We start from the raw sequence: 27,336 nt of genomic DNA, 5'->3' as shown, positions 1-27,336 counted from the left end.
ACTCTTATTTCTCCTGTAAGTTTCCAGTTCAGAAAGCCCAGAGCTGCATGGGGAGGAGGCTGGAGTGTGAGGTTACCCTCAATCCCCCCACCTGTAGCAATCCACATAGGTTCAAAAGGTTGGAAAGGACCTACAAGATCATCTAGTCCAACCATCCTCCTATCACTATCCCTACCCACACACTGAGCAGCCAAATCCATCCAGCAGTGCCTGGTTAAGGAGACCCTCTCCCATCTGCTGAGGCTCCTTGGGGCCATGAAACTGTAACTGAATCAATGGTTGATCACTCTTAGGGGTGCATTCCCATCCTGTGAGCCATCAGCTTGATCCCCTGGCCTGAATGACTGTCAGTACAATCAGTTTGTCGGTCCTTTTGCTATCCAGAGGTCAGAATGCTTTCAGCTGTGTGCCTAAAGACATCCCCCCCTTGGTTGCCATTCTTCACACCTTTGTGCCACCATGAGGACTCTGTACACCATACGTAACAATACATACATCAGCCTCAAAACACTCAGAAACAACCACTGACCACATCAGTTGCCCACCTGAGACCTCACCCGGCCAAGATCCAGAAATGCTGAGCACCCATCCTCTGGAAAACTTCTTTTCTGGTATAAATGTGAGCCCCAAAAGACAGAAGGCCTCTAAACTGAGGAGTTGTTGCTGACCAACAGGTCCGCAGTGCTTTATTCACCTCCAATAACTGGTTTCTCAGAACCATTTGCTGCAACACTTCCTTCAGAGGCAGCAGACGAGATGTCCTAGAAAACAACTCAGTGGTGTCTGGTTTGTGCCCGTAAAACACTTCAGTAGCAAACCAGGCCCAACAAAAACACAAAGCTGCGTGCAGTTCCTCACAGACGAGGACACCTGACCCTGGTCTACCAGGAGAGCCCTCTGAACACCCTCTCCCCTTTGACTCATTAACTTTCAAGGCTCCAGATACCTCTGCTTTCCCAATAAGAGTGAAGCCTTCCCCCCAGTTACACCAGAGCCAATTGTGTGGGAAGCCTTTAAGATGTTTTTGCAGAGACAGAGCACCAACAGTGTCCTGCTCTATAATTAGAGCATCTGAGCAGTTTACAGAGGATACGTTCAAGGAAGAAAAGAGTAAGAGAATTTTATATGCACTGCTTTGTCCAAAAGAAGGTTACGAAAGGCAGAGCAAAAACTATTTACCAGTCTCAGGGGGAAAATGAAGTGTGTTTCATTCAGTTCAAGCTGAAGCAGATGTTCAATATCTGTGTGTGTGTGTGCCTGAAGACCTGCTACATCACAGCTCCTCACCAATGGGAATGTTTGGATCAATGTGGAAAGCTGGGGGTGTATAAACATGTTGGGGGGGGGGGGAACAAAAGGGAAAAAAAAGAGATGATGCCAGAACTTGACTCCCAGTGGAGTCCATCTACCACTTGTGGAATGGGCCTTCAACGTTGAGCTGCTAAAAGGCCACCTTCCAAAACAGAACATGTCAGCAGATAAACAGCCTTTCAAGAGCTCACCCCGGGTGTCGATTTTCACACGGCTGAATAGTGAAGTTATAGAAGTAACAGATAAAACTTCTTCCCAATACAAAATGTAGTCCAGAGGGCTTACTTACACAGTAAGCAAGATATCTTACGTAACGGAAGATTGCGTGCTGTCCTCCTCCTGTGCAGCAGCTTTTCAGAATGCCACACGAAGAGAGCAACACTCCCAAGTTGCCAAAGGGAGCGGGGCAAAGAGTCAGCTCATTTCTTCTGAAAGAAGCCCATGATGGAGACCTGTTTGTTGGCTCTGCTGGTGGTGGCTGCCCCTTTCTTCTGGTTCTTCCTCTCCTCCTTCGGTTCTTTCTTCACGGGCAATGCAGGCTGCTTGGGTGCAGCTGGTGGCTTGGTCTTGGCAAAGTCATCCTCGCTGTCTGTACAGGATTCGCTCTCGTAAACCTTCTCAGTCACTGGTTAAAAGAGAAGAACAGATGGTGCCTGGTTATGCATGCATGCAACGTCCCCCCTGCAGCCTTCCCTCTGCACTTCTGCAAACAAGGATTTTGGGTTCGAGGAGCACACGCCAGGTATGGGAATTAAGTCCAACCCTCGAGGTTATGTGGTAGATCCAGATGAGCAGGCTGGTTTTGTGTTCACTGAGTTATACTGCCTCCACAGAGTCAAACTGACCTCCTTTTTTTCTAAGCATCAGATAGTAGATGGACGAGCTGGGAACTTGAACACCATCCAGCTCTTTCTGAGTGGGCTGATGTCCCCAGGGACGCTCTCTTGCAGGCCATATGCACACCTTAAACACCAGCAGCCCATGGCTCCCACTGGGAAGGGCTCCTGGGAGGACAACTCCTGCTCCAAACCTATTCAAGCATCACCTTTTTCCAGATTCAAGAGCCACAGATGGCTGAGGAAAAGCAAAGCCAACACACTAAGAAGAGGGGCACAGAACTCTGGTGGCAGCTTCTTCAATGCAGGAGAGCAAGCAGGGCAAAAAGACAACAACAAACAACCAAAGAAATGCCTTTAAAAACAAAACTAAACCCATGACCAAAATCAAGGACTAGTACTGAATAGGATTGCTGGCTTCAGCATCCCACAATGGAAAGCTAAGGGATATAAAGCAGCACTCACTAAAAAGAAACTGGAGTCCAATGCACCAATGAAAGCTATCATTAGATATTAGTAAATGCTGTTGAATCAGCCTTCCCAGCAGCACCCTGGTTTTCTTCTAGTAAATCATTTTTCTTTAGCAACTGTATTCTTTTAAACACACGTCCTAACTACCATTCTTCTGGGAAATTGGCTTCCTGTTGTTAATGCATCAAACCACATCAGGTTTGCTACGTAACTGGCCCGCAAAGAGGAACGGTATGAAATCCTGCTCTGCAGTGTGAGCAGATGCTCAGACAAGGACCATAAATCCAAGCTGACTTCCTCCAGAGGGAACTGAGCTCAGAGGGAGCAGTGTTAGCAGACTGCTGGCCAGTTACTGAGCTCGAAAGAGTTAGGGCACTGTCACCCTGGTGGTAATTACTGGGAACAAAGCACGTGCTTAATCCCTCCCAATTACGAAATAACAGTTTATGTTAAGTTTCTTTTAGTGAGACTGCAAATGAGCACAAGAACTTGGTATGTGTGGCAGGCACAGCCTTACCAGTGGATCACTGATGCTTAGCTCAGACAGATGTGCTGCATCACCATAACTCAAGTCATGCGTGCGAGCTCTAACTTAAACCAGTGCTGTACAACCAATTTGCCTACAGTGTACACGTGTTTATTCCAATGTAGAAATCCATGTGTGCCCCTTCAGGCTTTAGAAAGTGTGAGGTAGGGATGCTTAAACCCCAGTAATTCCCCTTTGCTACAGACTAAGGGCATGCACTCGGCTGCGTCCCTGCTGATGCATGGTAACATGCCTTAAGCCCAGCTCCACAGGCACTTGCTCAATTTCCCTCAGGGCTAATCCCTGAATTAGTTTTGCTTTTTGACACCAATTCCTCACTATTGCAGCTATTGTGAAAATGGCCACTTCAAATCGTGGAGAAATAGAAAGGACAGCTGAATCCTGATGTTAGGATTTAATGTCTGTGCAACGCTGTCCCTGTGAGCATCAAAGAGAGAAAAGGTCTCTCTGCACTGCAGGTTGAGATCTGCAGGTTGTTTAGCCCTCAGTTCTGTGCAATGAACTCAGTAGGTTCTCAGTATGGGGAGCAGCACTTCCTACCAACCCTCAGTATCCTGGCTTCCTTCCTTCTTCCCAGGGTGCACTGTCTCCCAAAGGCACAACAGCAGCTTGTATTTCCCTTCCCATACAATGGCTGTGGATAGGAACCATAAATCTCCAAATCTGGGTTTCACAAGGCTATAAAAGCTCTTGGGAGTGGGGAGAAGGGCAAACTTCCCGACCCTGTTACATTTGGAAAAGGCCAAAGAGAAGAGAAGCACTCTTTGCTGAAAGCTGAACCCAGAGCACTCATTACTGCGAGCTCTGGATGCAGACTTCTTGAACCCGAGTCCCCTGCTCATGCTTTTTTGCTTCATTCTCCCTCCAAGCATTTTAATGGTTCTATCTGGGATGGGAGTGCAAAAACAGCCCATAACACAACAAGCCAAATCAGTCAGCAACACCTGTGCAAGTCCAAGGCCTTGACAAAAATCCAGTGCTTGAGATTTCAGTTACCAGCACATCCAGCTGCTGAGTGCCAGCCTTGTTTCTTTAAAGGAGATGCACAAATCCAATAGGAAACATAGGACACAAGTACACAGACAGGTGCAAGCAGGCAGGAGGAGCTGTGTGGGTGCAGCTCCAAACCTGGGCCAAGCAAGGCTGCATCTATCTATGCCTGTACACACAAACAAACCTGTGCAACAGCCACAGGTCTTCTAGAACTGCCTGAGCTCCCTTGACATCTATTAAGATGAAGAATGCCAGGCACGTGGTATGGTTTAGCTGACAACATCACTGCAAAAAAAAAAAGAACCAAAACACACACCACATTTTGCCCTCTTAAAATTTTAACACCTTTAAGGGGAAAAAGGATGCTGAACTCCTGCAGCTCTGCTGCAGTGCCAGGATACAGAGGAGGAAAGCAGAGCAGTGGTGTTACACAACTTTCTCCAGGTCACAGGAGGAAGCAGTGTGCACAGTTAGACCAGGATTTGAATCTTCTGGCACTCAGCAACAGCTCCAAAACCTTCTCCCAGGCCCTCACAAAAAGGGCAGCTACCTCAAACTGGGAGCATGAGGTGGAAAGCAGAACAACAAAGTGATGCTGTGACACTGTGAATCTCTTCCTAAGCCCATCAGAGGCTGATCCATACAAATCTTCAACACAACTGCAATAAAAGTTCGTCCCACAGATGTGTGGGGGACAGTCATTCTTACCCATGCAGCCTTCCTCTTCATCAATAAACATTTTGGATTTCAGCACACGCTTCCGTTTCCTCTTCTTTCCTCCAGCTGAAGCCTGAAGGACACGGCAGGATTGTGAGACACCAAGAGTTAAAGCCCTGTCCCTCTAACCAAACTGCCAGAGAACGTTTTGTGAACTCCCCTCCCTTCCCAGGACAGCCCAGTCTAATTTTTGCTAATGCCACAGTTCTCCCTGTCCCACCAGGATGAATTTCAGAGAGACCCAACAAGTGAAACGAGACAGCAGCTCCTTCTGTCTGCCAGCACGAGGGGCACATTCCTCTCGCAGGGCACACGACATTCTGCAATGTGTTGAGCTCTGTGTGGGGTTGTTTCAGCATAGCACTGAATAATGAGGAAATAACAAGGTGTGCACGACAGCAGGACGCACGCTGTGACGAACAGCTGCGCTTTCAGTAGAGCTACACGTGTTTTTTCAGCTCAGGGGTTGACTTTGTGCCAACCAGAGCCCACCTCTCTTACGCAGCAGCGATACGAGGTTGAACACTGGGGTTCTCTGGTTTCATTCTGGCCCTGCCTCGACTCTGGAGGCCAAGATTTAGAAGGAAGAGTGTAAAACGCAAGCAACACTTCATAGAACCATTCGGAGGATTAAAGGGAAGAAAACTGAGCTATAACAGCAGAAAAAACAGAGTTTAAGTGAAGTTGTGCTCTGGGAAATGAATGAAGTCGTGAGCGTGATGGATTCTTTCAAGGTGGATCACGTGATGGATGTGGCAGGAGAACAGGACCAGCCCCCTGGCATCAGAAAAGAGGCTGAGCCATCCCCATCGTGTCGGATAAAAGCAGAAGTCAATCACCATGATGTGCTCTTACCTCAGCAGATGCTGGCTCCAGCTCAGCCTTCAGAGCAGGTACCAGAGGTGGTGGAGATGGAGCTTTCTCCTCCTCGAGTGTGGGAGATGCTGGCACATCTGCCAAGGAGAATAAATGAACATCTTGACAGCGTTCAGGTCTAATGTCCCCTTGCCTCTACCACTACCTCACGCCATCCAATTTCACTCACAACCTGTATTTAACTTGAGGTTTACAACTTCTAAGTTAGAACTGTTTAATTCAGGTCAAGACAATGCATCCCAAGAAGCCACCTCCAGCCAGACAGCTCACCCTGCACCCAGGTGCTACACATTGCAGCTCCTGGAGAAAGCATGGCTGAGGATGAGATAGGATGGGAGAAGAGTGGTATTTTTGGAAAGCCACGCTCAGTTTCACTGAGCAGAGCTTGGAAATCAGCACTGAAATTAGAATGTTTCAGGCATACAGTTCACCTGTTCACTAAGAAAAGGGACTGGAATCTGTTTAGGAGTCAGGGTTAAGACTACATATACTCAAATCACTGCATGACCTCTGTTTCTCTGCCTCTCCCTAAGTGGCAAAGCAGAGTAATTGCTTCAGAAGTGGCATGACAAATGCCAAACCATCAGTGCTGCTAGCCTGAAACTACCTTCATGCAAGAATTAAATGCAATACTGCCCACCCCACAAGACTTTAAGACCACAGGAAAAACAAAACCAAAACCCACACCACCCCAAAAAGCTACGTCCGTCCTCCCATCTGTCACTGTGCTCCTCTTTGTGCAGCAGATGGATGCAGTGACTGAGATGCTGGAATCCCTCCAACACATGCACTGCCCCACATGGTCAGGGCCACCTCCCCAGCTTTGCACAGAGCAAAACCAGTGCTGGAGGCTCTTGCAGCAGCATCAGACAGCAGTGAGACCAGCAGGGCACTTCTGTGGGGGGGAAAAAAAATCAGGGCAAGGGGGGACAAAGAAGCAGCACCGTGGCTAATTGAAATGACTTCAGTGAATCCTCTCCAAGTCCACCTACGAAATACTGCCATGCAAGCCCTCAGCTGCGGGGGAGAGCTAGGAATGTGGGGGAAGAACCTCCTCATCTGACCTATTGCTTCACAATAACAAGGCTGTGGCTGGCTGCGAGGACAGAGCACTGCTTGGCTGCTCCTCCTGGCCCTGCTGGCTGCAGCACTGCGTTCACGCTGTCGTCGTAACACGAATTCTGGATCCGTAGCTGTCCCAAGTGATTAGGTCAGTGTGAAGAGTTACGACTGTGCCAGGCGTGCAGCCAGCTGACCTTCATAGGTTAAGAAGGGCTCAAGCGAAACGGTGGTTGGCTGCCAAGGCTAAATAATAAATTACATTCTTCAAACAAGGACTCAGCCTCCTAACTACTGCAGTAAGCGAGGCACAGAAATGCAAACAGAGCGGGATAACATGACTCGGGATTTCACCTTGCTCCAAAGCATTGGGTCTGGCAGCTGTGCTAAGATAAAACCAAACAAGGGACCTGCTCGGAGGTGCTAACTGCTGGGGGACCACAGCAGGGACTCAAAATCCTCAGTATTTACCCCAATCTCATGGCAAGTGCAGGCTGAAGAGCCCAGAGGCTGCGCAGCACCTAACTGTGCAGGCTACCCAAGCTGGCTGCATCCATTACAAAATATTTGCAAAGAGTGTGTGTGCTAGGGGGGCTGAAAATCAGCCTGGTGATAAGTCGTCAACCACTGCTCGAAGGGTCTTCGGAGGGTCACCTCAACTGCTCTTGCTTGGGGGAAATTTGGGTGGTTCCCCAGCCTCCTCTGAATGACTTAGCCCAGCTCTGGCAGGCAGACAGCACCTCCTTCCCACGGCAGTGCTTCAGACCACCACCGAGCTGCAGCTCTATTGCTCTGTTATCCTCATGCAGCCAGCACAGCTCTCTGACATGTGATAACTCCTGAGTCAACCTCCAGCTGCTGCCCACAGTTTACTCACCAGCAACAGCTGCGTGAAATGGATATACGCTGGGCAACTGGATGTACCAGAGATGTAAATCCTGGCTTTGTTTGCTTTGCACTGACCCTGCCTGGAAAAACTGTGAGAAGCTTCAGTGCTTCTGCTGCAGCTCTCTGAAACTGATAGAGTTTGTAGGTTACAGTGCCACTGAAATCACCCTCCAAAGTGGCTGTAAAACACTTGTCAACACTATGAAACTGCGCTGGTGTTGGTATAGCTGGAGCTGCCAAACCTCCTGTCCTCTGTGGACACACTTGTGTAGTTTATTCTGGCACTGGAAGCAAAACAACCTGCAGTGACTAAGGCACCCTCAAACCAATATAACTTGTAACGAAAAGTTATTTAAATGGAGATGATTGTGCCTCGTGGCCCTCTCTTATTTTCAACTTGGTACAATGTGCTGATGCTTGTGTAAGAAGAGCTGACTTTGGGCTCCCCACTCCCCTTGAAATCACAGCATCGTAGAGTGATGGATTGGAAGGGAGCTCAAAGCCCTCCCTTTCCCAACCTCTGCTGTAGGACGGGTGCCCCCCACCAGCTCAGGCTGCCTGGGGCCCCATCCACAGCCTCGGGCACCTCCAACCACTCCGGGCAGCAGTGCCAGGGCCTCAGTGCTCTCTGAGTACAGAATTTCCTCCTCACATCTGACCTAAATCTCCTTCTTTTAATTTAAAGCCATTTCCCCTTGTCCTTTCTCTATCTGGCCCGTGTAAAAAGTCAGTCTCAATCCTGTTTACCAGCTCCCTTTAGGAACTGGAAGGTCACAGTGAGGTCTCCCCCTGCAGCCTTCCCTTCTCCAGGCTGAACACCCCCAGCTCCCTCAGCCTGCCTCCATAGAGAGGTGCCCCAGCCCTCCAGAAATGGTTTGGCACGTTAGTGGAAGCACTGGAAGCAGAGCCAGGAGCCTCTGATAGCTCCTCTGGTGGTTTGGCTTCCCATCTCACCCATTTAAAACTTACCCCTTGATCATCTGTGGGTGAATTACGCAGGTGGTGGATGAACCGTGCCAGCCTGGCAGCAATTCCCAACTGCTGTGCAGCATATGGTGCCTTTCTCCTGCTCCCATGGGGATGTGGCAGGAACAGTGTCACTCCAGGCCCCATTCTACTCACTGATGCTGCTGATAAAAACTGCCCCTGGTCTCTGGAGAAACCTGTTTCCAACCTTTCCAAGGGTAAATGCTCTAAAAGTCTGGCTGCTGCACAATCAAATAAATAAATAAAGTTTTATCCAGCTTTCATTCTTACCTCAATTTGGGTTCTATCTGACTGCTACCAAGAAATGCTTTCAAGCAAGAACAGGGCAGATTTAGACTAGATCTGAAGAAAAAGGGTGTTTTTTTTTTTTTTTTCCAAATAAAAGCAGTGAAGAACTGCACAGGTTGCCCAGAGAGGTGATGGTGTCCCATCCCTGCAGACACCTGAGGTCAGGACATGGGGCTATGAGCACTGATGGAGCTGTGGGTATCCCTGGGCACGGCAGGGAGTGGGACCAGACAGCCTTGAAGGGTCCCCTTCCGACTGGAATGATTTCATGACCTGATGAAAAATGGAGAAGGCAGAAACTCCCTCATTTCTAATCTTTCCCTTTCGAAAAAGGGAATGGTCCACAAAGCTAATCTGCAGAGTATACAGATTTGTAGACACTAACTATAATTTGCAGAAGTTTACAATAGATGATGCAAACGTATTTCTCGACATAAAAGAAACAACAGAGGACTGTGATGCAGGAAGAGCAACAGCAATAAGAAAATTCTCCAAATAGAAAGTCACGTTTCCTGCATCCATCCCCAGAAGGTTAGATATGGGTGAAACAAAAACCAGCCCTCCTCCCTGAGCAGCAGGTAGGTAACCTTTCTTTTAAGGACTAAAGCTACAGAGAGCAAGGTTAACAGGATAACTGGGTCCTCAACCAGACCTTTAGAGAACCCTTCCAGCTCAAATGATTTCACAGAATCATAGAACAGCCTGGGTTGAAAAAAGACCTCCAAGATCATGTAGTTTCAACCCCTCTGCTGTGGGCAGGGTCACCAACCACCAGAGCAGGCTGCCCAGAGCCACACCCAGCCTTGCCCTGCAGGGATGGGGCATCCACAGCCTCTCTGGGCAACCTGTTCCAGTGCATCACTGCTCTCTGAGGTTCTGTGATTGTATGAAAACCAGTGGGTACACAGCAAGCAGGAGTTCATGGTACCCTAGGGAAGGCACTCCTCTGTTTATGAGGGTCTCCCCCACAATGTTAGAGTTGTAACAGAAGGAGATTTGGAAAACAGACTGTGAGGTCACTTCCCTGTTTGCTGTGTTCGTGATAGAGTCCTGAACACAGGATGTCAGGGCTCCCCAACTCACAGCATCAAAAAGCACACCAAACCAACAAGCTTCTCATGCTCCAAACAACCACCTCTCCATCCATCCCTGAAGCAAAGGATTCCTTTCTGCCTGCCCTCACTAGCAGAGGATTGGAGAGCTGAGAGATTCCAGCCCAGCACGGAGCAGCACATCAAGTGGCAACGCAGGCTGACTCCAATCTTCCCTCTTCACAACGCAGCTTGTCAGTAAGCTGCACGATGAGCAAATGGAAAGACCAGATAATAGCTCACAAACATTGAAAGAAACAAATACCACAGAGTGTGGGCATAGATATATATTTTTTTTTACACGGCTAAACAAGGAGCTGCACACAGGAATGTGATGAAATTAAGGCTGATCATGAAGAATGGCTTCCTGAGAGATTTATCATCCTGTGGAATAGTTTCAGTGGAAGCAATGGATGCCTGATGACAGAGATCACTTGAAATTATGCTGGGCAAAATAGAAATGATGAGAGCAGGCCTAAGGTGGCACAGACACTGCTAAGATATCCAACAATTCTTGTGTTATAGATTCTCTCTACCTCATGGCTGCTTCTCTGTGGCCACCCATACCAAAATAAGCGACCAGCTCCAGTTCTGCACTCCCATCTCTCTCCCATCACAACCTATGAGCTGTTACACCTTTTTTTTTTTTAAACTGGAGCTGTACACTACACTGGTGGTTTCAATTATTTGGTCATAATGATCTCCGAATTCTTTTCCTGATCAGTTTGTTGGATGGCTGTTTCATTTAGCACGTATTCCCTAGCTCAGTTCCCAACTTACTTTCCAGTTATCTATATTGAACGGCATTTGTCACCTCAATTATCCAAATTCTTTGGAATCTGGCTCTGCTGTTCCTCATTATAAGCCCAAAATTTGTGACGTTCTGGGCACCCTACTCCTACCAAAGCCAACAGCCACCGAGGAGACGCAGAGTCGCATCAGATACAGCTCAGCTGTTTTGCCTCCAGCTTCTCTATTATCTATTTTTTTGGAAACCTTGCTTCCAATGCTGTCTTCCAAACCATTTCTATAAACAGACAGAATAAAGATACTAAAAATGACCCTGGGAGAGGGGAGGTCACTCAGCAAGTGCTTACTAACTAAACTGGTTATGACCAGTCCTGCAGTTCTGGAAGGCATGGTATCTTCCCAGAACCTCCCTCACACACATCAGCGTGATGGGCAGCACACTTGGTGATGAGAGAGCCAGATCTGAGCTGAGCTGAAACGAAGACTGAACGACTGAGGCACTGCCACGGAACACCAAACGCTCACAGCACAGAAAAACAGAAAGCTCCAACTACAGCTACAGGCACAGCTTTCAGTCCTCTCAACTCTTTCCTCCGTCGTTGACCAGCTGCTGGAACCCCGACCCCCACGGCTGCTTGTTTTTTTCCATCTTTTACCTTCCTCATCACTGCTGTCGGACTCCAGTTGTTTGATTCGCTTCCTCTTCTTCTTTTGATTCTCAGGCCCTCTTTCCTCCTCGCTGTCGGACTTGTCCACCTTCTTCATTTTACTGCCACAAAGGAAAATTCAAATCAGGAATGAAAACACGCCATGCCTTGTGTGTGTGCGTGAAACTGCTGCATGCATTGCAGACATTCCTGATAGAAGTGCTGCCAGCAAGGAGATCAAATACCTCTGGTACCTCTTAAAAACATATGAGCATCACATGCCGAAGTACACTCACCCATAACCATCAGACAGAGGTGCAAGAGCATGTTTAAGCCTCTCAACCTTACCCATATCCAGTTCTCCTAAACAAGGAGGACTTCTTTAGCCCCTCTGAAGCTCAGTGTTTTGCCCAGAGCCTCACCTAGCTTGGCGACAGCAAGCTGGCAAGGAGGCATTTCTGATCTTGTCTCTATAGCACAGGCTCCCAAACACTCATGTCCCCAACAGCATCGCTCAGAAGCTCTTTTGACAGACTGCTTGCCACTGACTGACTATGAGGTAGTGTCTCAGAATCCTGGAGCCATTTTTAAAGACTACTGGAAAAATAAAATAGCTTCTTTCTTTTTAATGTTGGCGAGACACGTCAGACTAACAAGCCTGGAGGCTAAAGGCCCACATATCCTCATGGAGCTGGTACGGCCCTACTGGCCTTCCCCATGCCACGCTGCCAGCACGTCCTTTCCAGGCCCCTGGACTGAATAGGACTAGCAATAAGAAGACCAGTTAGCACCAACTGCCATGGTGGGCTGGGTGGTACGCTCACCTATTTAGTTAGCAACAGATCGAGACCACCAATTAATTACTCATAGGCCACCAGAGAGCCATCAGACTGTAATGATTTTTTGTCTCTGTCAGTTTGGGTTGGATTAAACACAAAGGGTTGAACTTAAAATTTACTTGGAGTTCCAGCCCAAAGTAAACCAGCGGCATTGAAAGCAGCAGTACATTTGCTATGGGAATCAACAAGCAGAACTTTGTGTGCTGGGAGCTGTGTACATATAAGCTTGGGAATATACTACCTTCCCTGCAACACAGGTGCTCCTGCCAGCCCCCACAGATCGCCTGTGGGGTCCGTGCTCAGCCTGCTCACAGCAAGAGGTTGTCTCACAGAACACCACCCCCTCCCACTGGACAGTACCTGGACCATGTCCCTTCCCATTTGCAAAGGCACAGATGTCCCTGAGGCACCTACAGCACTAAATGGAAAAGAAATATAAAGAAATAATCCCGAGAGAGAAATTTAGACACGTTTAATGCTGTTTAGTAGCTGGGAATGGGACACAAGCCAACACTGTACATCCAGCCAGGCCATGGGAAAAGGAGGCTGAGAGGTGACAGGGACCCTGTCTCATATGGCCCACCTCTTTTTGTCCTTCTGCTGAATATTAGCAGGCTCTGTTTTCCTCCCAGGTTTCTCTACTGTGACATTAGGGGATGACTCTGGTTCTGCTATGGGAACTGAGGTCTTCACTACTTCTTTTTCCTCCTTTGGCTGCTCAGGCACTGAGTTGACTTTGAGTTTATCTGTGAATAAAGCATTAAAAAAAATAAGGAATGTATGTATCATAACTCACAAAGCAAGTGGGTTAAGAAAAGCAGTGTACACCAGCAATACAGACAGTGCTACAGATGATGCATAAAAGCTTCAAGGGATCTGGATGGACCAAGCTGTGTCGTACATGGACACACCTGGGTTTCCAGCTGATTTGCTTCCTGTCATGGTTTTATGATTTTTGGTACTGGTATTCCACATCATAACATCATGTAGTGCATTTAGAGTTAAAGAAGAGGTTCCACCGAGATTGTTCCTGATGGCCCAGCCCAAACACACTGCAAGCCAAACGTGCTGCAGCAGTTCATAAACTCTGCAAAGAGGGCTGGAAGGCAGTGGCAGAAGCTCTTATGGTCATTAGGACCATAAGACACCACAAAGGATTGGGAGTCCATTCCTCTTCTACACGTTCCCCCTTGGCAAAACACCACATCCATCTTTACTGTCTGCTTACCCCTTTCAAATTGCAGCTTTAAAAGAGCAAGAAGTGCCCAGAAACAGAAAAAAATCAGGATTGATGAAAAGCAACGAGAAGTACGTGCAGCCTCCACCCCACACAGCATTACTAAAAATACTGACTGTGGGCTCCAGTGCAGCAGCTTGTCTCTTTCCCAACTCCAATCTCATCAAGAATCAGTCCTCCCTGCCTATGCAGCACCAGGCAATTCTACTGCAAAAGGCTTAATGTAGTACCAGCAAGGTGGGAATGGACAGCAAACAAAGTCAGGCTGATTTATCAACCTGACAGACAACAGTGTTGGCACTGGCACATGCAGAGACCATTTAGAAGCCTGCATCATCCCATTGGCAGATGGGTGGGAGAAGCATCTGACAGCAAGATCAAGAGGAACAGAGGCTGCAGAGAGGGCTCAGGGACTGCATGCCAACACCTTCCTGACAGTGCCCACAAGGCAGGCTGGCAGCCTCACTGAGTGAGGGAAAACAGCTGTCATTCAAGCTCTTCCTTAGGAGTTATCTTATTTATCATCAGCAGCACAGGGCTGAAGGACCCAACTATGGTTAACTCGGGGCTTTCTGGCAATAGCGAAGTCTTTGAAGCCAGGAGAGGCACACTGACATGCAGGGAATAAATCTTACCCCTGGAATCGCTCTATTTTTTTCTACACACATAATCATTTCCAGTTCTGCTCAATTTGCTGGGGGCTCAGGAGAGAGCCTAGCCCCACTGGAAGTCACTGAAATACATCCACAAAGTTTTTCTTATCTCCACTGTGTTATCTTCATCATGCAATTTCAATTTCCTGGGTTTCTAGAACATGAGCTTTTGGTTTAGGGCCCTTCAAAGACGTAAGAATGAAATGTAGTTAATTGCAGTAAGTGCCCTTAGACTTGAGAGTTTCAGGATGAAAGCATTCTCAGCAACCTGCTGCATCAAAACAGGAGCTCAGAGATGTCCATCAGCACTGCACGCTGTGTTTGCTGACAGAACTGCACCCTGCAGACTTTAACAGTCGCTTGCTAGAAAGCAAACTTTGCCATTTACTCCTTCCCAGCAACTTTTCTTAAATCCCCTGGTATTTTTTGATTGGAAGAGCATCTTTCGAGAAAGCCCTGCAGTCCTTTTCCAGCATCTAATCAAAAGCTTCAGCATGTTTTCTTCAGCCACGTACAATTTTGGTTGGAAGGGGCCTCCAGAGGCCACCTAGTCCAAACCTCTGCTCAAAGGCAAAGACCATCTCCCATTTTTCTATGCTGATTATTAGCTGTGCAGTTTGCAGGAAAGGAATTAACCCTAAATCTAACTAGAGGCTCCTTGGTGATTTGTGATGAAAAGCGAGCACCATTGACACGCTCGGCGTAACAGTTTGGCAAACACTTTGCCAACAGCTGATCTTCCAGCCAACAGTGCTCACTTTAAATCAGATCTCTGCTCAAAACCCTTCCTGGGTTACTCTGCACAAATACGTCATCTTAATTGATCTCCACCCAGCAAGCTTGTTGTCTGAAACATTCCACTTACAACTTCTCTTTAATTTTCGTCTTAAGAGCTGCATGCCAAAACAATTAACCCCTGTGAGTTCAAAGAGAAGAAGGATGTGGAGGATCCTAAGAAAAGGAGGGATATAAAGGAAATCCAGCAAGCCTCATGCCCCAGGGGTGGGGGGAACAGAGCATGAAGAGTTCTGCTCCTTTTTCCCTAATTATACCTCCCCATCTCGGGATATAGCCACACACCTGACATCACTAATTTTTTCTAATTGCTACTTAGCAAAAAAATAAAAAATAAATTGATTTCCAATATCCCTCAGGATTTTTTTTTTCTTTTTTCTGACTGCAGAAGGCTGGTACCTAACCACAACGGCTGCTAAAAACTGACACCTGGTATAAAGCACTTACTCATGGCAGCTTTTCCAAAGAAGTTGTTCATGATGCTGCCCTTTGCTGACGGCTTACTGCTCGCTGCAGACACCTGGAAGCAAACAGAGGAGTAACCACAGGAATTACTCACGAAACACAGCCCTCCAAATGCACAGTGCTGCTTCTGAACAAACAGAATTAATGTGTGTAATGAGCTGCCCGGTCAGGGTCTCTGATTTCAACATCTGCGTGGGAGAATTTGAGATAAAAAACGGATCAAAAGGCTGAGGGTAAGTTCCTCAGCACTCCTTAGGCTAGGCCTTCAGAGCTAACCTAGGTCCCATTCCATCTGATGGCTGACAGTGTTACTGAAAGAAGCAGTTGGGATTTGGGTCAGTTCCCAGTAAAGAACTGTTCTTTTTTGCAAAATATCAGTGCCTCAATTCATGGTAACCGTCAGAGGAAAGAACACAGGTTGGCCAAACCATGAAGACTTTATCCAGCTCCTCTGGCACAAATGCTCCTCTACTGAGCAGTCTGCAAAGAAATATCACTGCTGTATTCCATCCCTACAGCCACTACCAAAAAGACAAATCACACACATGCACAAACACACCTAAGAGAGCTTGGTCTCCTAATTTATTTTCATGTAAAACAGGCAACCAGACACTAAACTTTTCCAAAACATTCAGACAAGCACGTTTCATCAGTTCTAAATTCACTGTAAAAATCATAAAAATGAATCAAAATGTACTCCATTGTTATTAAAAAGGAAAAAAAAAAGCCAAATCACGTGCAGAGAACATTACAATTTTAATACCCACTTAGAGGCCACACTGCTTTAAAAAGACTTGTGCTAATTAGAATTAAAACATAATCCCATGCTGGAAAAAACCAGCAGCTGGGAAGATAAACATTTTAGTCTTGCACAGGTCAGGCTCTGAAACATCCCTCGCAGACCAAGTTTAAACACCTTGATACTTTTAAGACCTGGACTTCTCACATTTCACTTATTGCTCAAAACAAATCCTTTTAAGCACAATAGAGAGAGCGAGATCCTCAACTGGTGTATATATTGGCATAACTGAAGACAATGGAACAATTGTCTCAATGATGCAGCTATGCTGGTTTACACTAGTTGAAGATCTGGCTCAAGGGGGAACGTCAAAGCATCAAAGTGATGGCAAATATACTTCTGTGTGCAGGTCAAGAGCGTGGCACATATACTTCCCTCTGAGATGACTCGATGGCAGAAGGCACGACTGCGACACAGTTAAATGCCTACAGTAGTGTCTGAGCCCTCCCAGTGGGCAGCAAGTTTAGCACTGGTAGCAGTGGGTGAGGCTGCACCGTGGCTGGTTAAGGATAGCTAAGTTCACAGCATCGTTACGGTTGGAAAAGTGATCTAAAATCACTAAGCTCAACCCATCCTCACTGTGACCACTACCACGTCTCCAAGGGTCAATAAAATAAGCAAAAGGATGGAGCATCTCTCCAATGAAGAAAAGTTAAGGGAACTGGCCTTCCTCAGCTTGGAGAAGAGAAGGCTCCGAGGAGACCTCATTGTGGCCTTCCAGGACCTGAAGGGAGTGTATCAACAGGAAGGGGAATGGCTGCTGACATGGGTTGATAGTGATAGGAAAAGGGGGAATAGCTTTAAACTAAGACAGAGGAGATTGAGGGTGGATGTGAGGAGGAAGTTTTTCACTCAGAGGGCGGTGATGCACTGGAACAGGTTGCCCAGAGAGGCTGTGGATGCCCCATCCCTGCAGGCACTCAGGGCAGGGCTGGGTGTGGCTCTGGGCAGCCTGCTCTGGTGGCTGGCGACCCTGCCCACAGCAGGAGGGTTGAAACTACATGATCTTAGAGGTTCTTTTCAACCCAGGCCATTCTATGATACTATGATATGATTCACATCTACTTTTTCTTGAACACCTCCAAGGACAGCGACTCCACCACCCCCAGGGCAGCCCATGCCATTACCTCAGCACTCCTTCAGCAAAGGTACTTTTCTTTACATCCACTGTGATGAAGAACAAAGCTAGAAGAGCAGTTCATTAAAGCCATTAACCCAAAGGGTCTGAGGTCACTTACGCTTGGGGCCTCCTTAGCTTTGGGTTCTTTATTTGCATCCTGGGCTTTGGAAGCAGCTTTGGCTGCAAACATCCCCATGATCCCCTTGGGCTGCTGTGAGCTCTGCTTAGCAGCTGAAGGAGCGTGGCCGTTGAGCGGCGGTGTGCTGACAGCACTCGTGTCACTCAGTGTCTGGGAACTGGCCCGTGCCAACGTCCGTGCCTGAGCAACTTCAGCTGGAGTCCTGGGGACTGCATCAGCACAGCGAATGGCACTGAACCTGTGTGACAGAGAGAGAAATTGAGATAGGTTCTTAGCTCTATAGGTGCTCACCTCAGCTCCCACCCCGGCAGCGCCTCGTTCCTCTGGTTCTGCATTCCCCCCCCTGTTATGGGAAAAAGAGCAATTTAATCTGTGCAGGACTGGCACTGAGCAAAAGCGATGGAGACCTCTACTGAAAAGATCAGCTGGACCTGTCAGCAGGAGCTGGAGGGCTCAGACACAAAACAAGCCGTTCAGATTTCATGGGGGAGGAGGGGAGCCCATCTCCACACCCAGGGTGGGGATGGAGTCAACTGCATTTTATTCCTAAACTGGTTACGCTCCCCAGGGCTCACAGTAGACACAGCTTAGCTGTCTGATGAGCTGAAATGTTTACAACTTGCAGATGCTTTGACAGAGTCCACTACGGCTGCAGCAAGCAGGTAGGGAGGTGACAGCTGCAACCTAACTGCTGAGGTGGCTCCAAAGACATCCAGGAACTTCACTATATAAAGGCATTTCCTTGCAATCCCTCGTAGACAGAGATGCATCTCAGCTTGCAGCAGTCTGAAACGTGATTGTTTGAGGGAAACTGAGATGCAAGAATTAAACGACGTGCTCGCAGTTACAACACAGCTCTCTGACAGTCAGGAATAGCTGTACCCAAAAATAACCGAGTTCTGCTCCCCACTGTGCAAATCACAGGCGAGGCTTTCCAGATTTCCTACAGAAATGCCACAAAGAGCACAGGCTCACGCCTCCCAATCCATGGAATTACACAGTGTGTTTTTATTTGCATAAGAAAGCAAGCAGTTTTCTGCCAATTATTTGGTTAGCAGTCCACTTTCCCTCCCATCACAAACTGAAACGTATTAGCAAACATCTCTATGGCACCCTGAGGCTGCAGCAGCCATCTCCCGACATCCAAACCTTTAAAGAAAGGAAAGAGGACATTGAGGGAAAATATCCCTGCTTTCCTTTCTACTTTCAGCCTGTTTTCAGCTCACTCCCACCCCACAAACAACCGTGAGCCACACCAGAACTCTCCAGATTACAAATGACACGTGGTCATCAATGGCTGCATTGACTGTGCTCGCTGCACATCTCAACCTCATGCACCTCTGGGAAGCTACTTCACCTTAATGCTGCTGTGTGACTATAGCTCGTGGGCTCCATCCAAAATTCACTCAATAATCACTGCAAAAACAAGCAATGTTTGGACTGTGCTCTGCAAGCAAGGAGCTGCTTCCACTTGGAAAGCTGACATTAGCAACATGCATTAAATCCAGTTATTTATACGAGTGCACCAAGCCACCTCCACTGCCTTTGCAGCATAAGAGGTCCCATACAAATACAGGAGAGAATATAGATCCTCGCCCCAGAGTTTATGAGATATATGGACTGAGAAGGAAATCTAAGAAGCCAGTAGGTTCTGTTTGCTATAAACACATGCATAGTCAGAGCTCTGTGCTCACAGGGACTGTGGGGATCTCGTCCCAGCTATAACAGACTGCTCACATAGTTGACAAGTCCAAGGGAGAGGGAAAAGGACTGGTTTGATTTAGTTCAGCCAGGCCACAGATGAAGAAGCTGCGTTTTTCCCAGTTTGTTTGGGAATTTCTGCTCCAAAGCCAGAAGAACAAAACACAGGCTGCAGAAAGTGATTTTCAGAACCTGCATTGTCTAAACCTTCTGGGGGCACAAATCTGAAAGGCAAACTCCTCCAAGACACAGGCACCTCCACACAGATCCACCCTCCAGTGTACACAGAGCAAGGTGAATGCAGCCAAAAGAAAGCCATACCTCTTCCCTGAAGCTGGGTTTTCCATTCCTTCCTGTGGCACTGACACTCACATCTCAAATGTGGTTTCTAACACATTATTTTCTCAGTCACACTCCCGTGAGCATTTTGAAGGCAGCTCCATTTCTACTCTTCTATTCTACACTCGTGCTTCAACACAACTTTTGGGCACCCATCCCCCTTCTAATGCAGGCTGCTCAAAGCACTGTACATACCGACTGCAGCAGGAGGAAGCTGTCAGGGTGGAAATGCATTCAAAAGAAAGGTCAGAGCTGACAGGCACCATTCAGAAAGAAAGAAGAAGGCTGAAGTTGCTCTGATTTCAAGGGCAACCCTTCACTAGTTCAGTTGGGAACAACACTTGTGCTGCTCGGCCTGTTCACACCTCCATACGGGGAATGAGTTCCTGCAAACCATCTTCAGAGAGGTGGAAGAGACCCAAGAGCAAAGGCACAGTCCCACAGTACAGAAGGCAAGCTCAGGTTACTGCTTTGCTGAACACATCACTCGTGCTTCTGTACTGTTTCAATTTACTCTTCTCCTGTGCAACAGAGAACTGGATAAAATTGGTGATGATTAAGTGTGGCCAGGAAATGAGAAAAATGTTTCTAGCCATCTGACAAGAAAGGTACTGGAACACTGTTGGAATAACAGAGCAAGTGAAGCAACTGTAAGCTGGAAATAGCTCCGTTTATAAAGCAATCACACAACGTGCTGTCTGGGGACTGGTTTGGCATGGCTTTTCTCTAGCTTTCTAAAAATCCAGGCATATTTGGTAACCACTGCCTTCTGCTGAAGAGCACTGTGTAGCAATGTCTCACCAGCCTCAAGGCATAAGAAGGAAAACCAAGGTGCAACTCACTTGCTGCAGTTGTGCAGGTTGGCTTTGATGATATCGTAGTCTGTGTTGTAGAGGGGCCCGCTGTCTTTGAGCAAGGCTTTCTGAATGCTGTAGACATGCACGCTGGTAACCGTGGCCAGTTTAGACTTCATTGCTGGGTGGGGAGAAAGAAGAGCCCTCCATTAGCACAGCCTTCACAGAACCAGGTGACAGCTCTGAGTTCACACAGATCTTAGTGTTTACCTTCAGAACACCCAGTGTCTGGGACCCAGAATATCTGCATGACTACCTAAAGCCCAGGAAGAAAACGGATGGTGATAACCCTATGCAACTGCTCCCTGCCATTAAAGGTACCAAGCAGCACTGCACTGATTCCTCCAGTAATCCACTGGAATCAATGTTTTGTCTCTTTGACTCTATTTAGACTGTAGCCTTGAGACAAGAGCTGCTTTCTGCTTTTTTTTTTTTCCTTTAAGCAATTCTTTGTTCTCTGCTTATATCTCCCTTTCCACACCGCCCTGGTTTGAGATGGAGCTTCGAGGCACTGCAAAAATACACACAGTAATAATTTCTTGGGGCCAGTCCTAGGCTGCACAGCCCTGCTCCCATCACAAACCTCAGCCTCTTCCAAATGTAAGTCATACCTTTGGCTGCCAAACACAAAAAACACAAACAACCCTGCCCCTCCACAGCACTACGCAGCATGCATAACTCAACAGACCTGACAGATAGTAGTTGCACTGCTTGACAATACCCTGATGAAGACAACTTAACTAGAAATCCACTTCACATTTCAAAGAAAAATAACACAAGTGTGTCAAAGCAAGGCCATTAATACTGATGTTAAAGGTCACAATGCCACAGCTTGTCCTCAAATGCCAAAGGTGTTACTTGAAAGCAACGAGGAGCCTGCAGTTGTGTTCCTGCTGCTACAGATCAGAGCTCATTAGCAGATCAGATGTGGAAAAGACAGAAAAGAATCCCTGTTGACTAAAATGCGCAGCAGGGAAATCAGACCTCAGTCCCAAGCCTGCAAAGTTACCTGGCTGCTGGCTCAGATGGTTGGAACCCTGAGGAAAAGAAACTGGCACAAGAAGTACACACCTGAACTCAACGGTCTGAGCAGGCACTTATGTGCAGATGGTAAGTTCTGGGCTTTGCTCACTTTGTGTTTTTTTTGCTTTGAAAGAACAATCTCATGATCTGCTTACCTTCCAGCTTGTCCTCTCTCACTACTGCAACCTTGTGGCACTGTAAAAACAAACAAACAAAACAGACACACAAAAAAAACAACAAATTGTAATCTTAAGATTTGAAAAGATCTGCTTTATGTAAGAACAACGTTTTCATTTATCTGTTGAATGAGAAAGTCTGCAGGTTTACAGCTGCCCAGAACTCTGCCACTACCTTCGAGCAGTCATCAACCACTCATTTCTAAAGCCTATTTTTCCTCGTGCACTGTTTCAGAGCTCAAAAGAAACGCTCAGTCCTCCATTCCTGACATCAGGAGATGAGATACAGAAGAAATGAGAGCAAAACAATGCAGCACAGCTGAGAAAAGCAAAGCAAAGCAGCCAATGACCAACTGCTGCAAAGCTGATACACTGGCCCACGTACCTTTACATCACCTGCAATCTCAAACACTGCAATATTTAGCACAGATGTGGCACCAGAGAAGCAAGCCACAATGAGAAATGAAGCATTAATTAACAGCCAGAAATGAATGCTTCCAAAAATGTGCTCTACAGCATGTATGTTTTCCAGGCTTCAAGTATCACACCTGCTCTGTGACATTCAACAGGCTGCAGTTAGTACAGAGAGTATCCAAACAGACAGGCTGGACAAAATCCATCCATTACTTTTGTGTTTAGCAGATACTACACACTATCCAGAAAATGAACAAGAGGCAAGAAAACGTGGCCAACCTGAATAGGTAAAGAAAGATTGAGAGTCTGTGTGCCACACTGGGGCTGTAAGTGAACAGCATGCAGTGCTTACAGTGGGAAATGTTTGTGACAGATTTGTGGCCATATCCCTGCAGCTGAATCCACAGCCTTGTGGCTACACCTACTGACAGCAGGCAGCAGTGCAGGCTCACCAGCAGGCACGGGACCTGAAGCACTCTCATCCATTTCCTCCCAGTAGTTGACTTATGCCAGATGCTACCTACAAGCTACTCTGATGCCTGGGTGCCTTCTGGAAGCATTCTCCAGGTGTGATCTCTTGTCCTGCCCCCTCCAGATAGTGCTCATGCATTCAGTCTGGGGAGCACTGAACACCCCCTGTGGGTCATTCCTAGCTTTATTTCTGCCCCAGCGACACAATGTGGCTGCAGGTCATCTCTCAGCAGCCACTGGGTTCAAAGTGACATTTAAAAACACAAGAAGGGGGAAAATAAAGTGATCTTCGTGCACTTACCTCTGTAGATGTTTCTTGTTTTAAAAATACTACTGAGTTAAACATATATGCAATAAATAGTAATTCCTCCACACAGAACTAATGCAATAAATAATTGCCTTCAATTTCAAGCACATTCAGAGCTGTGGGGAGAATATTCTGTGCAGGTGAACTGGTTTATTATTCACAACAATTGAGAAGGATTAGTTGTGTTCTGCTGTTTTCTCTCCAGCCTAAAGACAAAAGCCAGGGCACTCTGAGATGTACTACCTCAAAATGAAGACCAGGGATTGTATTTTAAAAAATAAATATTTGAGTATCTGAAAGATGGATACCTATTGGTGTATCAAAGGCTTTTAATGTTTGGCCTATTCAACTCCTCTGGGAGCAAAGGGAACAGGACATCAATTTGCTTGCTCTCTTTCAGTAACTCCTGAGATACCTGTCTGAACTTTTAGATGACATTTTTGAACATCTGACAAGCAATAAAGAGAAACACATGGTTAATGCATTTGAGCAGTAATTAATACACTTAAGACATTAACTACAAGACAATTGGAACTGAATTCCACACTCTCACCAATGCTACTTCACTCACAGAAGATCCTGACAAACACATTAGCCTGGAGGAGCCCTTGTGAGAGCAGCTTTTTTAATTATTTATTTGTAATAAAACTCTCTGTCCAAAAATAGAGATAAGATTGAGAGATAACCCTAACCCTAAATAATTGTGCAGGTACAGAAGGACCCAACACACTGTGCTTGGTGCTGGAACAAACAGAACAAGTTCAGTTTCTGACTCAAAGGTTACAAAACAAGGGAAAACACAAGAACAAACAGCTTATAGAAAGCCTGCAGAAAGAAAGCTCACTGTATGTCCACTCTGGGTGAGGCTTCCTGCTACCAGGTAGGTGACATGAAGCTGAGCTCCTGAGTTCTCCTTCCGTTTCCTCTCAACATAATCATACAGCATCCTGCACAAAGAAAGCAGCATTAATCACCCAGAAAGCAAAGAGCACATAGCACTTCTCCCATGCAGCTTACACCAAAAGCAAAGCCAGTCTGACACAGAAATGCTTTCACACCAACGCTGGGATTCATTTAACCTTGATCTGCCTTTCTCTCCTCTGCCACCAAGGATCTCACAGCCCAACACCTGCATTAACCAAAGGAGAAATGCTCTCAGGCCCTCGGTGCTTTCAAGGTGGTTGCAGATCGTTTCAGATCCCCTGGGATGCTTGTTCTAAAGTTTCCCCTTGAGAAATGATGTTACAACCCGGCGTGATGAAACATCTGACCAAGGAACCAGTGATTTTATACACGAGGACACTGCCAGGTGCATATGTACAGTCCCAGCTACAAGAACTTCTGTAAGCTTCTGCCTATGCCATTGATTTATGGCGAGCATGCCAGGTACAACAGATGACACAGACACCTGAAGATTGCAATGACCTCACTGGCATAACTCACTCAAAACAGCTCACTGCTGCTATTAGATGCTTTTTGAGTTTCTTGGAGAGCTTTAAGCACTAAGTTGTCAAAGGAGTTCTCCACCTCCATTCAAAGGAAGGAGGAGGTGCCTCCATGTCACCTGGGCCATCTCCTTTATGGCACTAAGATCTCTGGCTCTTCCCAGCTTACTGCATGACCAGAAGTGCTTCCAGTAAAGCCTTCCAGTCAGGTCTACACCATTAACATCTCATCCTTCAAAAATAATTTGCTGTGCCCAAAGAGCCAGAGAAGCAGGTATTCATAGCAAGGTGTGCACAACCAGAGTGGATGAGCATTAGCTGCACACGTGAGCTGCAGTTACTATCAGTGGTGGTGATCAGTGGATCATCTGTTTTCCATTTTCCCGACTCTGCTCCCAGCAATATCTGTGGATATGTGCATCCTGACCTAGGATGTGCAATGGCAGAGTCCCACAAAGGCACAGCTCTATCGGTGGGATTGGCACCAAATGCAGAAAACACTCTGCTGTGCTTCAGGATGAAAGGAGCTACACACATTCTTATAGTAATAACAAAGCTAAAACATCTATCCTGGCCCAAGTACTCATGCTCATAACAGAGCATTGAGCACAGCTTGTGAAAGCATGATTCCCATCAAAGTCAAGGTGAGACTTGTCTATGGGAGGAGTGGTGAAGGTGTGTTAAATAACAAACCACACCTGAAAGAGCACCCTGCATTCTTACACATCTCCAGAGGGAGCATTTTAGTATGCTAACCACAGCCAGAAAACAGCAATTAACAATCCTTTGCCACAAAAGCAAAGGCGTGCAGGGTGCACTGATACTTACTGCTTAGCCTGGTTGACGTGAACTCCTAAAGTATAGCTCAGCCATTTGTATGTCACCTGTAAAAGATTAAAAACAAACACAAAAAACTTTAAGAAAACCTCAGCCTCTTGGCTGTTAAACCACACATCCTCTCATACGTAAGTCAAACGCTTTAGAACACCCTCCCCCCAAAAGAAACAACACAGGAAAACCTCACAGAAGTGAGAGCACACTGACACCCACCCAACTTCAACACTGTGCCACACTGAAGGGATCCAACCCCCAAGACATGAACAAATCTCTGATCCCAAAAGGTGTGTTTGCATGAACTCCTTCTGGAAGCGTCACCGTATAACTGAATCGTTCCAAATATTGGTAATTAAGGAAAAGAATCACCCAGTGAAGTGGCCAAGCTGCTGTCCCTGGAGGTTTTCCAGAACTGTGGGGATGTGGCACAGTGGGATGTGATCAGTGAGCACGGTGGGGGCAGGCTGGGGATCTGAGAGGTCTTTTGCAACCTTCCTGATTCTGTGAAAATGCCCACAGCGCTCAGCTTCACAGCAGAAACAGCACAATCCTCAGCTGTGAGCAGCATCCACGGCTCTCCCAGTTACTGAGGGCTTATCAGATGATGCTGTCAGAAGGAACAGGTGGATCCCTGGCTGCACCAGCAGTCCAACAGCACGGTGTGCCAGCTCTCAGGAGATAACAGCCATGTTACTGCACTATTCAGATGAGTCACGACCTCATACCTGCTTCTCCTCCCACTCTGCCTTTTTTAACACCTCAGGCTAGGGCCTCTCCTGCCTCAAACACAACAGTTGAATTGTTATTAATCTAGCAGCTTATGGAAATAAATGACAGTGACACGGGCAGCTCATGTTAATACAACTCCTTTGACGGCTGAAGACCTGCACAGATTTCACTGGCTCAGCTTCAAAACACAGACTTTGCATAGAAAGAAAAACAGACACACACTTACTGCGTATCTGAATCTTCCTAAAAATAACAGGGTTTCAAGATGCTACAGGTGATAGATAGTAACTTTACTTCTATCTGATCAAGCAGCAGCAGAAACAGCTGTCAGGCCTACAGAATGATAGGGCTAGGGCTGCACAACCTGGAGAAGAGAAGGATCTGGGGAGAGCTGAGAGTGGCCACCCAGTACCTAAACAGTGAGAAAGAAGGGGACAGATTCTTTATCAGAGTCTGTTGTGATAGGACAAGGGAAAACGATTTCAAGCTAAAAGAAGAGAAACTTAGACTGGATGTAAGACAAAAGTTCAAAAGTTGTTTACAGTAAGGGTGGTGAGGCACTGGCACAGGCCACCCAGAGGAGGGAGGGGGATGCCCCATTTGAGGACAGGGCTCTGAGCACCTAATGGAGCTGTGGGTGTCCTGGAATGGGTCTAGAGGGCCACGAGGATGCTCAGAGGATGGAGTACCTGTACTCTGAAGACAGGCTGAGGGAGGTGGGAGTGTTCAGCCTGGAGAAGAGAAGGCTGAGGGAAGGGCTGATTACAGCCTTCCAGTATATGAGAGCAGCATATAAACAGGAAGGGGACCGACTTCTGGCATGGGCAGATAGTGAAAGACAAGGGGGAGTGAGTTTGAGCTAGATGTCAGGGGGAAATTTTTCCCTGAGAGATAGTAAGGCTCTGGCACTGCTGCCCAGAGAGCTGTGGGCGCCCATCCCTGGCACTGCCCAAAGCCACGATGGGGCTGTGGGAGGTGTCCCTATCCATAGAGGGGGATGGGCTGGGGAAGGCTTTAAGGTCCATTCCAACCCAAGCCAACATCCAGCTCGTGAGGTGAGCAGCTCTGATTCAGCAACACCACAACACAGTGGCACCAGGTGGGGAGGGGGGCTCATGGTTCCTGTCACTGCCCATGCGTGTCCCAGAGCGCAGGTGAGCGTGGAAATACGTTCCCGCCTCACTTTCCAACCGCCAAAGGGCGCAGCTGCACGCTGGGCTGATGCTTTCCGAAACAAGCGGGGCTGGGTGTGCTTGCAGTGACAAAAGGACGGGGCCTTTCAACAGCTGCCAGCCGCAGCCTGGCCCCGCAGCCCCCACAGCTGCCAGCCCGCAGGGCTCGGGGCCCAAACCCACCCCGTAAAGGGACGCACGGACACCGCTAGCTCGTGGCGGTGAAGGGAGGGGAAGACCCACCGCGGCCTTCCCCTCCCCGACACCCCCGGCTCGGCCTCCCCGTTCCGCCGGCACTCACAATGCGGTTCTGGTCGGTGACGAACTCATCGATGTTCTCGAGGTACAGCTCGTCCTCCATGG

At 47.4% G+C, this 27,336-nt stretch overlaps 1 protein-coding gene across 1 annotated transcript; it reads right to left on the bottom strand.

The window, feature by feature from the left end:
- Positions 1–657: 657 nt before the first annotated feature.
- POLD3 (DNA polymerase delta 3, accessory subunit) lies at positions 658–27,336 on the bottom strand. Its single transcript, XM_065745763.1, has 12 exons — positions 27,275–27,336; positions 25,067–25,122; positions 23,638–23,740; positions 21,581–21,620; positions 20,391–20,523; positions 17,488–17,746; positions 15,433–15,505; positions 12,884–13,046; positions 11,471–11,583; positions 5,731–5,828; positions 4,867–4,948; positions 658–1,936 (listed from the first exon to the last, which is right to left on the bottom strand). The coding sequence occupies exons 1-12, from the start codon at positions 27,332–27,334 to the stop codon at positions 1,731–1,733; spliced, it is 1,386 nt and encodes a 461-aa protein (XP_065601835.1). The 5' UTR covers positions 27,335–27,336; the 3' UTR covers positions 658–1,730.

Source organism: Cyrtonyx montezumae, unplaced genomic scaffold (assembly GCF_038088225.1).
Source record: "Cyrtonyx montezumae isolate F1298 unplaced genomic scaffold, pur_monq_1.0 scaffold_37, whole genome shotgun sequence".
In the NCBI taxonomy this organism is placed as follows: domain Eukaryota; kingdom Metazoa; phylum Chordata; class Aves; order Galliformes; family Odontophoridae; genus Cyrtonyx; species Cyrtonyx montezumae.
The sequence above is the reverse complement of the archived record's forward strand: the minus strand, read 5'-3'. Positions and strand labels throughout refer to the sequence as shown.